General features: G+C 35.0%; 1 protein-coding gene and 1 long non-coding RNA gene across 6 annotated transcripts; both read right to left on the reverse strand.

Annotated features, from left to right (window-relative positions):
• Nucleotides 1–207: 207 nt before the first annotated feature.
• LOC136232885 (uncharacterized protein YNL011C) lies at nt 208–9,051 on the reverse strand. Of its 5 annotated transcripts, XR_010690639.1 has the most exons (14): nt 8,799–9,051; nt 8,514–8,630; nt 8,024–8,156; nt 7,483–7,579; nt 7,007–7,050; nt 6,058–6,214; nt 5,683–5,754; nt 4,243–4,326; nt 3,624–3,725; nt 2,801–2,848; nt 2,513–2,638; nt 1,016–1,108; nt 598–800; nt 208–468 (listed from the first exon to the last, which is right to left on the reverse strand). XR_010690639.1 is itself a non-coding variant. In XM_066022344.1 (13 exons), the coding sequence occupies exons 1-13, from the start codon at nt 9,001–9,003 to the stop codon at nt 810–812; spliced, it is 1,302 nt and encodes a 433-aa protein (XP_065878416.1). In that variant the 5' UTR covers nt 9,004–9,051; the 3' UTR covers nt 696–809. The 5 variants fall into 5 exon arrangements, 2 of the variants coding, with proteins under 2 accessions (XP_065878416.1, XP_065878417.1); XR_010690641.1 differs by lacking the exon at nt 2,513–2,638; XM_066022344.1 differs by lacking the exon at nt 208–468 and having other exon boundaries at nt 696–833.
• Nucleotides 9,052–12,843: 3,792 nt separating this feature from the next.
• LOC136232420 (uncharacterized) lies at nt 12,844–14,673 on the reverse strand. The gene is made up of 3 exons (XR_010690494.1): nt 14,585–14,673; nt 13,197–13,323; nt 12,844–13,117 (listed from the first exon to the last, which is right to left on the reverse strand). It is a non-coding gene; the product is annotated as an uncharacterized lncRNA (long non-coding RNA).
• Between the last annotated feature and the right edge of the window lie 902 nt (nt 14,674–15,575).

A 15,575-nucleotide genomic window follows, 5' to 3' on the forward strand; every position in this document is an offset into this window, starting at 1 on the left:
TCCAAGGATTCTCCATTATTAATTTACTCTAGCAAGCTTACGTGCAATTTAGTACAATTTCTTACTCGAATCCAATTCTCTGTAATTTCTTAGTTATTTTGATATAGCTTCCTTTGACATATTTCGGTTTCAATTAATCTTAAGCTCATAGAATTGATTGCGAACTTTAAACTTTTATGTCTTTTAGGCTTTTCCACAATTGTTCGATTAAAAAAAGTTAGATTTGCAAGTTTTGGGATTTTGGGCAAAATATCTATCACAAAGCAAAACAACAAACAAATCCTTTAATTAATATCTCACTTGTTGGATTTCCAACTCCCTATAAACATTTTGTTGGATTTCCAACTCCCTCCCTTCAATGAACATCGCTTGACGCGACAATTTAAACATTATGTTGCACCTCCTCATCCTTGAATCAGCAGCCATATTCATCGAAATCAGTAGCCAGCCAAGCAAACACAAATTTACCTGCGGATCACGCAGGACATTCAAACATTACTATCAACTACTGACAAGAGCTTACTGTTCAGGAGAATGAATTAACTAGTACAAAATTTCAGAAGAAACATTACTATCTGAGTTTGTTTCAATTTGTACCTCAGAAGAAACATCCGAGCACAATGACCTCCTAAGCAAAACCACATCAGCCCCCGCTGAATGTCATTCCCATCAAATTTTAGTTAACCCTCCTTGACATCTGTGCTCATGTATCTGCCCACCAGATCGCCCAGTGCATTTATTAATGACTCTGGGTTGAACACTATGCCAACTTTTGGATCACGAACGGAGTCAACAAAGATCTGCAAAAATCACATCTTTCTAAGTGCGCCTATCTGAAACAAAGCAACTTAGCGTCAACCTTAAAAAGTGACATAAAGCAAAGTGCTTGTCTTAGATTTCTCATCCCTAGTAAAAAATGAAGCTGCCTAAAAATCCTTAAAATAGAAAAAACTCAGTGATCGCCATGAAATAACAGCCTATCTGCCTTTGGAGTGATATGTTTAAGCAACCATACCACATCAAAGATTCCTTGGGAAGCCAAGCAATGAACATCTAGGGGAATTTCACTTTTTTTGGGCACCAAAAGTGTATTTATATACTGACTTGGCTGCACAGAAATATAAAGTGCCGTTAGTAACATGTTTTTCTTTCTTATCTTTGCTGCAATTTGTCAAAAAGGCTTGCATATTACCATGATATCTTAGAAAACTTGAAACAAATGAGTTTATATCTAGAAAAAGAAAAATCAACTCTATTTTGTCTACAGGCAGGAAACCAACCAGAGTACTTAATAGATACATGTTATTTTTGAGGAAATGAACACAACATGAAGAAAAATAACTTCAGCTAAAATCTGGCATCTGGAACTCGTTAAGACCTAAAAAATAATAAAATATAACAGGAAAATGCAGGGTAAATTTCACTCACTTTTTTTAGTAACTAATTCAATTAAGTTTCCGCAAACTTCAGTTACTTAAAAATCCTTAAATTTAGTTTCAAACAATGATAAAACCCTTTTCCACATTTTCTGTTAGGAAAACTCAGGCTAGAGTCTGATATTGGATTTTGTGTTGTTTGATCAATTGTCTCTCCTCACTCCTTAATCTCTCTCTTGTTTAACTTCTCTGTCCAAATAAGCAACAAATCATCTCTGAAATTTATTTCCAAATTACTCATCTCTTAAAAGAAATTAAAGCAAAATTTCCCCCTCCATTTCTTAAACCATAAATATACATCACAATAGTGCAAGTAAGGCTTTCCTGAATTTGAAATAGAAGAACCAGCTCCATTAGCCTTTCAAAATCATGTAGAAATAAGAAATTATTAACCTCAAGGTCGAGAAAAATTTATTTTTGTTAATAGATAGTCAGAAATTTATTATTAACATTATTAGCCTTGGCGCAACGGTAAACGTTGTTGTCGTGTGACTGAGAGGTCATGGGTTTGAGTCGTAGGAGCAGCCTCTTGCCAAAAAATTGGCAGGGGAAGGCTTGCCCCCAATACACCCTTGTGGTGGGACCCCTCCCCGGATCCTCGCTTAAGTGGGGACGCGTAGTGCACCGGGCCGCCCTTTTTAATAGATAGTCAGAATCTGCTTTTTTTTATTCCATATGAGAGAGAACTGGAGTTATGGAGAGAATAAAGGTCAGGTCAGGAAAGGAGAATAAAGAGCCAAAGTACACAATAATTTTTTTCTGAGATTAAGCCTTGTAATTTGCAAATGACAACCTATTCCTAGAGGCTAGAAGAAAATCATCAGTTTGCAAGGCATTGATGCTATAACATTGTTGAAAACAAAAGTATTGTCAAACATTGGAGTAAACCAGTTATGCATAAAAGAGCGGCCCGGTTGCACTACGCGTCCCCGCTGAGCGAGGGTCCGGGGAGGGGTCCCACCACTAGGGTGTACTGGGGGCAAGCCTTCCCCTGCCAATTTACTTGGCAAGAGGCCGCTCCTAACACTCGAACCCGTGACCTCTTGGTAGGTTTATTAATGCTATAATTCACTTACAGAGTTTTCTAGACAATTATGAGGATCTCCATATTTTCGATTTAAAGCATCTGTAATGGCAGTCACAAAGCAAGAAGCAGAGAAGCTATTTGTCTCCCGATCATGTGAACCATTCAGCAGAAGTACCTAACAAAAGCACAAGCAAAACCAATGAAATAGAATATGCTAATCTTATATTGTAACATTGATGTTCAATCTGAAGGGTTACTTAGGTTCCATGCAAACAAACTAGCAATGAACTATCTTCTTGCATTGAACAATACACTCAATAGCTGGAGGAACGTGTACCTTGGGGCAGGTTCTTGAAGAGATAATTTCTCCAACGCCACGTAACACCTGAGTATAAGTATTTAATGACAGCACAAAGGAAAATCTGACATTTTTAGTAATGAGCATTATCCAGCAATAATTGAGATGGCAGATGAATATAGTAATCATATAATAACATTGGAAAGAACACATAAGCGGCAGTCTAAAATATACTACAGACAGCTACTATGGAACAAACTTGGGCAAATGTTAACTTGCCTCTTTTTGGTAGTTATATAAATGCCTATATACAACCTCTAGCAACATGTTGCTTTCCATGCTCAAAGCTAAATTACATGTTAAAAACTGTGATCCAACAAAGAAAAGGTGCAATTATCTCCATCTAGGAGTAGAGCTATTCTCAAATTTACAATCAAACAAAGATGCAGGGGTATATCAAAGGCTTTTCCATAGTTGTACCAAATAATTCCTGATATTGAGGATTAAGCTTGCTAGCAATTATGAAGGTGAAGGAAAACCAATTGCTAAAAATCAGGTACTCACTGTTTAATAAATCTTGTTTTCAATGCAAGGCAATAGTGTGCCTTCTAAATACTTCAAAAAAATGCCTCAAGAATTAAAAGGATATTATGTTTCTAAATTTGCCGCCATTTGGCCTCAATGCGGTTCATCAATTTCCATTAGATCATTATGTCAACATAAAAATAACTATTATATCAGAATGCAAACAAAACAGTAAAAGAATATCAAAATAAACCTTCTGTAACATGTCGATTTTTCATCATGGTTAAGAGAAAAGAGTTACAGGAAGCAGTATGCTTACAGATGGCCAAGAACTCACCAATGATGGACAAATTGAAGTAAAGAGGGATCCCATGGCATAAACAATGCAATCTACACAACTTAATTGGTCCAGAACGGATGAGTTAACAATGGGAAAGACCTAATAATCAGAAAGTGGAAATTATTAGAAGTTCCAATTACAAGAAGTACATATATGGACCAATGTTCTATTGTGGCATTTACAGAATGTGAGATATAAGAATATGGATGAAAAGCCAAAAGATTTTCCTTTTCCCCTTTTGCTGGTGATAAAATAATGTTAAAAGTGGAGATAAGCCACTTGATGATGACAATGCCACTGAAAGAAAAAATTAAGTTTCAACATCATCCGAGTCATTACAATCAAAGGCTTAACTTGCAAAGGAAAAAGGAAAAGAAATGTCAAACTCCAATTCTAGCTCTATTTATGAACAAATATCATTTCACTGCAGTACTGGTGTCAAAATAAAGTAAAAACAGGCGAGGCTTGAGCTATGTCAAATAAGTAGACAAGGGTAGACAAGGCACACGCCACTACTGCAACATAGTATTAACAAGTTGCAAATGCACATGTAAAATAACAAAAGTAAATGACAAAACTATCTCCAATAGGAGAAGGGAGAAAATAGATCATTCACCTCGTGCAGCGAATTTCCACCCTCACTTGACATGTAGAACACCCTCTTTATTCTTGAAGGAAGTGCCGGAACTGAGCAAGTTTCCTATCCAAAAAACTTCATTATGCTCATGAAATTGACCGTGCTATATGAGAAAGGTTTTCTGATATAATGGCTAGAAAGTTCTCAACATTGAAAATATTTATCAACAAAGAGAAAAAAACTATCAGTGTCTTGTCTACTAAGGCCTTGTTTGATAACACCATTTATCACTTAAATTAAAATGTTAAGCCCTTAATTAATTTAAGTGTATTTGATAAGGTTATTTTTCAACCACTTAAATTAGTCAATTAAGTTAAAAATCGCTTATTTTGATAAGTCAAAATATTTAACTTAACATTTTAAGTTAAACATTATAACTGTCAGCTATTAATATGAAGTGGACCTTTAACTATCAGCTCGAGCTTTTAGTTCAATCGGTACCATGACATGGTATCAGAGCCACTATGACCAAACGGTCGAGGGTTCGAGTCCCGGCAACCTCATTAATTTGTGGAATTAATAAAACACATGGCGGGATGGGCCTGTGTTGTGCACGCTGCAAGCCCAATGAGCATTTGCGTGTGGGGGTGTGTCGGAGATTAATATAAGATATATGATTGGGCCTTAACTATAAGCTCGAGCTTTTAGCTAAAACGGTTCCATGACATGGTATCAGAGCCAGTGTGACCAAGTGGTCCTGGGTTCGATAGGCACATCTCAGTAGTTAAATTTAAGAAATTTGGTGTTCATGTTCCTAAGTAGATTCTCTAGCATTAGAGAGATTCAAATTAAAATAGAAGATAGTAGTGATACAACTTCTATAAAATTGATTAAACAGTTTTCCTTCTAGAATGTCACTGCACCAACAGTAATAGAGAATATGCCACAAATCCAGATATATTGGATCAGAATTCTACCAAGCTTAAGAAAGGTAGAGTTGATGTATGTGGGAAACATAAGGCGCAAAATGTAATAGTAGCTGAGTTGTCAGCTAGGGCAGGGACGCTATGAGAAAGAATCAGTTGATGCCTATGATGAGCTGAAGCGAATCTAATTTCGTCATATCGAGTTTTTCTGTTTTGAAAAGGAGATAAATATAGGATTACTCTGCTGAAAAATTTCAATCCATTGCAGGGGTCTATCCTTGATAGAGATGTGGGGGTTGATCTAATTTAAATCCAGCTTTCCTGTCTTTTGTGATATAATAAATGCCTATTGTTCTTCTCCCAATCTTCTTGTGTTCTTGTTAGCTAGTTTTCTGTGCGCAGAAACCACCCAAATTTTAAACCCCACCACCAAAGATCACCCCATCTTTGCTTATTAGCAGTGTTGCATATACTCTCAGATGTAAATAATTTAACCATTAATCCAGGGAACTAATTGAACGGGCATCCAATCATTAAGATTTCAAAGAGATACCTTATTTACAGGATGCATGATACTAGTGGCTGGATGAGAAATTTCATTCTGACCTCGTATAATGGTTCCATCCTATATATAAAAATCACAAAAAGAAGGTAAAATTAAATAATATATTTCTAGCTAATCTAGAGAACAACAATGTTTAATGTTAAGCAATTAAATTATGCAAATGTATAAGAAAACAAAAATCAAATTATGCAACCGCATAAGAAAATAAAAATAGAAGAATCAACATCTATAAAAAGATCTGCCAGAAATTGCAAAGATCAATGAACAAATACAACTCAACATAATTCATTATAATAATTCAGGGAAAAACAGAGGATTATAAGTCATTCACATGTTTGTTGAAATATAAATTAGCAGAAATACCCTTAATTCACATCCTAATGTTAGCCTGTCATTTGTTGAGATCACAGGGAGGACCAAACTTTCGGGTGGAATATCTGAAACACGTGAAAACAAAAATATTGCAGCATCTAAAGACTGAAAAAATATCCGGGCTCCTGCAAAGAAAAAATTCCCAATACTGCAAAAATGACTGACATCAGTTAAGCTATGATAATGTCAAAAAGTTGATTGTGCATTGAAGACGAAAAAGAAATTTAATCTAAAACATGTTTTGACACCGTAGATGAACTTTCTACCATTTTTTTCTTTCCATAATTGAGGAGCCAAATTGGAAAATTGCATTTAAGAAAGAAATGAAATCCTGACAAGAAAAACAAATGGCCATATTCAGTTCCCTCCCATTTTAACTTGCACACATTGGAACAAGAATCCTTACTACCATAATGTAATTCCACTATCTATATCTGTGATTTGCACTTGCACGAAAGAATGAGAACTTTTAAATTTTGTTCTCTAGAAGACGTGCAATCAGAAAATCTCCAAATAACTACACAATTTCAGAACTCCCAACTGCAGAAAATAAGGTGTTGAGCTACCTGTGAAGTTGCATGTGAGTCTAGCAAATCATCTGCAGTTGGGCCACTTATAGAAGCCAAAACTGAAACACATCTCAACCCAAAAATCAGACAGGATCAGAAAGAAGTGTGGATGTGATATGTAGTCATTCACAAACTCAAACATGTGAATAGGAGAGAGTTCAAAATATCATCATTTCTGGATTTCAATTGTGTCAACCTGATTGCTCAGTATAGGCAATAGGAAAGTGTACTCCACAATTATAATTCAAGAACATGGTCATCAAAATTTCAAGCACCTGAAAGTATTATGACAACAACAAACTTGAAGCCCCCTTTTTTTATTCCTAGATGAGCTAGAAAACCCATAGATATGAGTAAAATAGGAAAAATACCTGCCATTAATAAAGCAAAATGATTCACTGGCCCGACGCAGGATCTGTGATCAGAAGATATATATTATTGTCATCCTCAGGATCAGATCAATGGGTTCTAACCAGCAGAAGGCAGAAGAAAAGCAGAGGCAAATTACTGGCAAGTCCATATTGAAGAATTAAGAGTTTCTGCTCCACTCTTCAAGACAAGAATTGTTTAAGAACAGTTCTTAACCTAACAATTTTTCTGTAATCGTACTTCACAAGAAATGATGCAAAAGAATAGAAAATGCACCCAAAATTGATCAAGAATAATAAAAAAAAACATATATGCAGAACTGTATTTTCTTCTGTAATCAGCCAACGTTCAATATGAACAACTTCAAGTCTGTAGCTCTTTAACGACACAACAAAAACACGCACAAACAGAATATCTCACCACCAATAAAATGACAAAGAATTGCCTGTAGTTCAGGTTTGGTTCCATATTAGCCTACCTCATTTTGAAAATAAACCAGAAAAGCTCGAATTGTTTCTCTATATGGTCTTGACACGCCTATCCATAAAGAGTGTTCCCCTTCCACGATATCATACCTGTCAAAATTTTCAGCTCAGCATACTATTATTCAATACCCCACCAAAGGTATACCTAGCATGTAAATGAAAGAAAATTAGGACAAAGAAATAAAAAATCAACTGCAGGCAATAGACTAAACTTGAACTAAACAGCTATGTGTAGCATAAAGACAAATACTTGTTGCTTATTATCAGAGATCGGCTTATCCAAAAACCTCATGTGGGGTGAACAGTTTTGTTGCTTAACACCTAATTGTCGAGTCAAACAGAAATTAATCCAAAAAATTCTTGTCAGTATGCCAAGTTATGCATTCATTCATTCATGCACAAAGACACAAAGATAATGAGAATATGAGGAGCCTTGCTAAATTAAATGAAAAGTACAGTTTGCAATTAGAGAAATGTTACATAACATCTAAATGAAGTGAAAAAATAAATAAAATGCCTCATTGCATACCTTACCATTCTGATTTGGCTTGGTACGCATCAAAAGATAAACGATGACCAAGCAATCTTCGAACAGCTAAAGCCTCAGCAGTGCTTTGATCAGACAATCTTAAACATCTTGAACGAATGTCTCCAACAGCAGGACCACCTAGAATTCTCTAAACGTTATCTTCCACCCAATCAAAAAAAAAGTTCCCAAAAGTGGGGAGAAACATGAGAAGTGCAAATTTAATCCCAACCAAACAAATAAATCTGAGGAAACTGCTCAAATTTAGCAAGTCACATAAATCTCAGGTGGATTCTGTCACCATAAGCACAGAAGCCAGTAGGCTCAATTGCTTGAGCACCAACCAATGTTTGAACTCTTCCTAGGTAGCTAAAAAGCCACACTTCAGCGAGTAATGTAAATTTTCTTTAGCTCCTTTAGGTACCATTGTTTCTTCCCACAAGTTCTGATAAACATGCTTATTTGATAAAAGAAAGATAAAAAGGTTCAGAAATATACCAAGCACACGAACAATCTCAGCGGTACTGCCTCCATCGTCAGAAACTGGCAAAACATGAGCAACTCGTGTTGTTAACATCTTAAGCTCTTCAACTACTCCATTAAATCCAGTACCACCTGTAGAAGCGACATTGCACAATTCTATAAGGATAATGCATCAATTAAGAAGGCAATTCTTTTCCAAATAGCTTCCCTTCGCGCAAAAATACTGTGAAATTACATTACAATGCAATTGAGCTATCAATTAAAGTATTAAAGATGAATAACAAAAATGAGAAGGCAAACCAGAGAAAACGAGCAGCGAAGGCTGGTTGGGCCTAGGGCTGGAGAGCGGAGAGGGGCAAGGGGAATGGAGAGCAGCAGAAGCAGCCATTAAGAGGGATTTGGACTTAGATTTTGAAATGGAAGGGAAGGAGAAGGGAAAATTGGAAGGGCGGAGGAGAAGAGGATTTAGCTTGATTATCGGGGGTCCCAACCATATGTCTGCCATGTTCCCGCGATTTCTAAATCCGTTGCCCGTAGGACTTCATTTTCTAAAGTAAACGTCCATTCCAAACTACTAGTATTTCTTTTTTCTCTTTAATTCATTTCATTATAAATGCAATTTATTCTCTTAAAAATAAATAAATTTGTTAGTCTATCTACTAATCCTTATATAGAAAAAAAATATAAAAATAAATATTGTAATTTGATCAACTTGTAAAAGTTCAATGATTTAAAAATACACAAACAGTGATATGCATTTTCAACGGTTTGTAAATTCATAAATTCTTATCGTGACTATTTACCTTAAAAGAAAACGATTCAAGACAATTAAAAAAATTGACTTTGTAAAATACCACATATATAAGGTTTGTATTTCCAAATTAACTAAATCAAGAGTATTATTTGATTGAAAAATTAATTCATATATTTTTTAACTGTAACCTTCATAATTTACAAATTTTTAATTTACAAATTTTTAAATTACGCGATTGTTTTTATAAATCGACCAAACCACATCTAGTTTATTTTTATAGCTTTTCTGAATATATAATTAAGTTATTAAATTTTATTTTTTAACTTTATCATTTTAAATACTATTTTTTTCTTACTTTTAGAGGTGAATTACTTTTAGAGGTGTTTTACACTTTGTTATATGAAAATTTAATTTTGTACTTTAAAATATGTATTTATACTTATGAAGTACCGTGGAAAAACGAGAATGGACCCGGTGTCTTTCCAAGCTTTCTAATATGCAGTGGCGTATCACGTATATTTTTAGGGAGGGTAATCAAGCAGCTGATCGGCTTGCAGGTTTCGGGAAAGCGGCCGCTGATCTGAACTGGTGGCATTCGGCGCCACATTTCTGCCAAGCTTTTATTTTTGACGATATTTGTAACGTTGCTCACATTCGTTTTGTTTAATTTCTCTTCTTCTTCTCTCTCTATGTATAGATCTTCATTTTTCTTAATAATATTCGGATTGGTGGCTGTGCTGGGGGTGCCAACATAGTTGGGATGTCCAGCCGGCTTCCGCGTTCCAATCTTTGATTAAAAAAAATATGTATTTTTTAATATATATTTTTAAGATATTTTACTTTGATGAAATTTATATTTATATTCTAAAATATAATAAAAAAATTATATATTCAAATATTCAAATTACATAAATATTTTATTTTAATTCTATGAATTTTTTAAGCATCTATGAAAAATTAGTGAGACTTACAAAAGTAAAATATTTATGTCAAATTATGTCAATAATTAATCTTTAAAAGGATTGTCACATATATAATTTGAATATAATAATCGGTTCTCGAATTATATCTTGTAGTGAGAAATCCATTGAGATTAGTTGCAATGGAATAAACGAACTTTGGTTGGGTGTCACCGATCACATATCAACTACATCGAGTCACACCGAAAGTAGATACAAAAATCCACGAACTAAGAACGAACGAATAGGATGGAGATAGAAGGGGTGCGACACGCAGGGTGGAGGAGAAAGGGAGAGTCTGTAGGTTAAATTAATGAATCTCTAGTTAGGTTTTTAGGTTAAGTATGGTTATATATTTATGATGATAAGTCAATCCAAACCCATTAATCTTGATCCGCTTCCTATCCTCCATGGGCGAACTATTTGGCTCATGTTCAATTTTCTACATCTCTCATTTACATAGGACATAACATATTGCATCTCATATCTCTTATTCACATTCGTCAGTTTACTCGGTTATTGGGGCATTCCAATTCTTCTCCTTTAATCCCCAGCCCTTAGAAGTAGTTAGAAGGTACGGTAGGGCGACTTATCGTATCACGACATCAATATCAATACACTAAGTGCAAAGACGTGTTTCCAGTAAACTTGATAAGAGCAAGTATCGTACCGCAGCTGTTCCGCACATGCATTTAAGTTTCAATGTACCCATAAAAGGGAATTTAGGTGATACTATTAAACTAGGGAAGGTCTAAGTCTCAGTTGGAACGGAAGCTGCTTATAGTGCCAATCGTCGCAAATAGTTCAGGTGACCGACATACAAATGAGAGCTCTACTGTTATACTCTGTTAGAGATATATAGTTTCATAGTTGAACATATGGGTCGTAACAGATTGTTTGCTTTATCCTAGATTCCACATCCACTACAATAATTTAAATCTTTACAATTTTCTATTTTCACAATTACGCAAAATTCATAAACGCAAAGTTCATGATGGGTTAAATCCTACATGAATTGTGAATTGTAATAAAAAAACTAATAATAATTAATAAAATAAAAATAATCTCTCAAAAAAATATTCTGGTTCCAAATGTATTCCTACACTGAGGTTTTATTGTATCTAGTTGCTAAAAATGTAATTTTTTTTCCTTTCAATCAGTTTAATTAGTTTAAATCCTATTTTATCTAGAATTTCATTTTCATGAGTTAAATGCAAATTTCCGTTTTACGGATATGCAGAAGAATACCCATGGTAAAATTTTCAGTTTTCTTATCTTGCCAAATTTGACAGATAACGATTTCAAAATGAAAATTTTCAAGAATTAAAGTTGTGTAATACCATATTTACTATGGAATCATATTTTTTATTTTTTAAAATCATCATTTTTGAAATTTTGACTCTCTAACATTAACTTTATCTCTCATAAAAAAAAATCTCAAATGACCACAAACGTAACAATTTTGAAGAATTAAAATTACTTAAAATATCATTTAAATTTTAAAAATTTTCATTTTGAGGTGGTTATCGGCCAAATTTGACAAGTCACCAAACACCTAAAATTCAAGGGATCAAAATTTTGTAATGCCTTGTCAAGAAATGCAAAATCTAAAAGAATGAAAGATAATGGTATTTCCCCATGGAAGGAATCCTAACTCAAAAATGGTAATTAAATTAAAGGTAGCATATTTTCCTCAGCCTCAAATAGCTGCACAGTTTCCCAATCAGAATCGCTCCATGATTCAACACCTTCATCTTTCTGTCCTGAGCCCGGACTCTGATCCCGACCACCATCCTTTTCATTATCCTTTCCGGATATTTTCTGAACAAAATCAAATCACAAATTTATGGTTGGTTGCTTTTTGCAAGTTTGAGTAACCAAAAAACCAAATATCCAAGAAAGATTTGTTTTTTTCGAGTCATACCTCGTAAGGCCCAAGCTTTCCGGGTTCTTGAGACTCAGAAGAAAGCTCAGTATTATCTACAATAATGCAACTTTCACTGGATTTCATCTGAGATAATCCCAAATTGAAAACATCATGAGTAGAATCATGTGAATCTTCTGCAACAGTAGAAAAACACAAATCAAATATTAGGACATGTATTGGTTGGTTGGGGGCCAATTTTACAAGTAAAAAAAATTTTGCTAAATCGAATATACGTGTTATAATGTAAGTGGTCAAGAATCAATTTTTGTGTTTAAAATTCTTAACTAAAAAAATAGAAAATTGGATTTAGGGTCTGAAGATCAATTTTGGGGTCCTAATTCAGCATCCCATTAAATTTTTGGGGAGACAGAGGTCCGGAACCACACCTCAGATTGGGTAATTAAATACAATCTCAATGAGTTAATTTTGTATTAATCATATAACAATCCTCAATTTATAAAATCATCAATTTATCAAATACTTAATCAAACGTGGAATCAAAGTTTAATCAAATCACCATTTTAACCACCCTATAACATCAAATTTTATAGAGACAGGGAGCCAGAACTATCCCCAGTCATGGTGGATCCGGCGGCGGGGGGACCCGCCCCCAGCCCCTCCCTGCATTCATAATATGCATTCTCAAACTATTGAAACCAAATAATTCACAGATGCATATCAGAAGGATGAAAAACTTGCCAATTGATCGAGCCGAGGCACTGCTAGATGAAGCTTCAACCTCTTTAAGTTGCTGAGAACAAGAATGGATCAACTGACAATTGCAATGTTCCTTCTCACGAATTCCTTGTTTTTGATCGGCCTCATCATCAGGGTTGTGTGGTAAAAGAAGTTGATAAGAATGAGCATCCTCTATATTGTCAAAAGGCTCAATGAACATCTCCTGCACGAAGTCATTGCATATGTGCTTGATATTGGCACCCACCATGCGCATCTTGTTTACTAAAAATTCTACTTCCTCCTGTTCAAGAATGCAGTTATGAGCAGCAGCAGCAGCAGGAGGATTTAAATATGGAGTTATAAAACCGGAAAGTAGGTACCTCGGTCTGAGCTATATCATCGGGCTCTAGAAACATGGCTTCAAATGTGGTGTATGCGCTTCCCACAAGGGCTATATAATTGTTCATATGTGCTTTTTGCATTTTGAATGATATTCTCTTAACAATCCTATCAAAAGTTGAGTTATAATATCAAGTCAAGGCTACAAAAACCTATCATCCAAGCATAAATGCACAACACACCAACTCCTACACTATCAAAGTGACTAAGAGTCTCAGTTCGCTTCGCTTAATTTAGAGATCACCGGTTCAAGTTGTAGTTTATCTAGTGGTTCTACCTAGTGCGGACTCCGGAATCCACAGTTGGGAGCTAATTTTAACCACTTGACTTCAAAAACCGACATAAAAATCTGGTACTTTTGTTATTTACTAACATAAAGGTCACACAAATCACTGTAATAAGGTTGTTTTGACATTTGTGGCTAGACATCTTCTCCTTCATCTGCTAGAGAAATAAAATGCACCCAGCAGATGACCAGGGCTGAGATGGGGGTGGAATCACCTCTCTAAAAGGTGCCCCTTGCCTCTGTCTAGACAGGGCAAAATGACACACTATCTGATTATTCAATACGGACACGAACACGATACGGAGTTTTAGTGTTGAACTTAGTAGATAATGGATCATTTTCGAAAATGACACTACAAAATTCGGGTCTGTGTTTGGGTCAACACGACACAAAAATGATGACACGAAAACATAAAACTACAAAATTATCCTTAGGGTTCACATTTAGTATAAAACCTAATTTTTAAGGTTTATATAAAACCTAATTTTTAAGGTTTAGTATTAGCAGCCAGCCGACATCCTTTCTCTCCCATTTTCTTTTGCATGTGCGAAGGTGAGACTGAGTTCAAAATTCACCATTTGAGTTAACATGTTTGTGTCGTGATTGGTCAAATCGTAAACACGTTTTCTCTATATTTATATTAAAAAAAAAAAAACTCTTGTCATCATGTTTGGATATGCTTGGGTTTGAGGCTTTGACACAAAAATGTTTTTTCGTGCCCTATTTGAGTTTTTGACACTAACCCAAAATTTGACCAGACAGGAACATGACACCTCTACCTCTGCCTAATAGGAAAGAAATTAAAACCTGTATTTGAGGGATCAATTTCATCTAAATTATGTTAAAAGACAGTTAGTATTCAAGTTTGACAAATCAAAACCTATGTTACACGGAAAAGAAAATCAGAAACGAAAAAGGTTATTTCTAATTTAAAGAAAACGAAAAAGAAACGGATACAAAACGCGAAAACACAGAACAGTTTCGGTGCAACATGCTAAGGAAGGATGAAATTTTAAGCAACAAAAAAAATCAAACAACAATCGAAAGAGCAATAATGAACAAAAACATGTATTGGTGACTTACCGGAGAACCCACAAGTCGGAAGCCTCCAATTATTTACAACAGCGAAGAATAATAATAGGATGAGTTTGAAAGAGTGAAAGTTGCGATTTTTATTATTTACACTGGACTCTCCAACAAGACAACGCAAGCTTTTTATACTTCTTACTTGTTTGATTTCAATATAAATTCAATTACTTATTTTACTTCTATCAGATAAAAAGAAGTATTTATAAGTTTAATTACAAAATTATCCACTCTTTAGAAACAAAAAAGTGTTCCGTATTGAAAAGTTTAATATTGTCTTTTATTTTATTTTTGGTAAAAAAAAAATGTATCAATCCTCATACAATTACAAAAATGGGTCCGTGGATGGGAGCAAGTCTTTCCCTGTTGGTCACACGACAACAAAGTTTACCATTGCGTCAAGACTCGCCTCTTTACAACTCCTCTCTATCTTTCTTTTTCTAACTCTAAATCCTCTCTCCATCCCGCTCCAAAGGTATAAATGTTGTACTCAGTCGAATGTGGGAGGTTCAATTTATTTAAGTATAAGGTTAATGTGAAAGTTTAGGTGCTAGGGGAAAAACTTGCCAAGTTCGGGGTATGTGATATATTAAGCCTATTTTTTTAATATACAAATAATATTATTTAATTAAACTTATAAAACTATAGATAAAAAGAATAAAGTTTGATGTGTAAAATATAAATTTAATACTATGTGATTCGGAATATCACCTTGAGGTCCAAGAGGCCCAGAAGCGTTCGACAAGCAAATGGGCCAGGACGGCAGGAGGCCCGCAAGCCCAAGTCAATCCGCTATAAATAAGCAAATGAAGGAAGAATAAGGGACCGGGTAACCAATTTTCTACTTCATTCACATTTGATTACTAAGCTCTTTAGAACCACTAACTGTCTTAATCTTCGGAGTGTCCGCAGGGACCGATCCGCGCGCAGAGCCGAACCCCGAGGAAGCTAGACCTGCCCGACGGAGATCCGGATCATTATTCTGCAT

The sequence above is a fragment of the Euphorbia lathyris genome, chromosome 6 (assembly GCF_963576675.1).
Source record: "Euphorbia lathyris chromosome 6, ddEupLath1.1, whole genome shotgun sequence".
NCBI classification, from domain to species: Eukaryota; Viridiplantae; Streptophyta; class Magnoliopsida; order Malpighiales; family Euphorbiaceae; genus Euphorbia; species Euphorbia lathyris.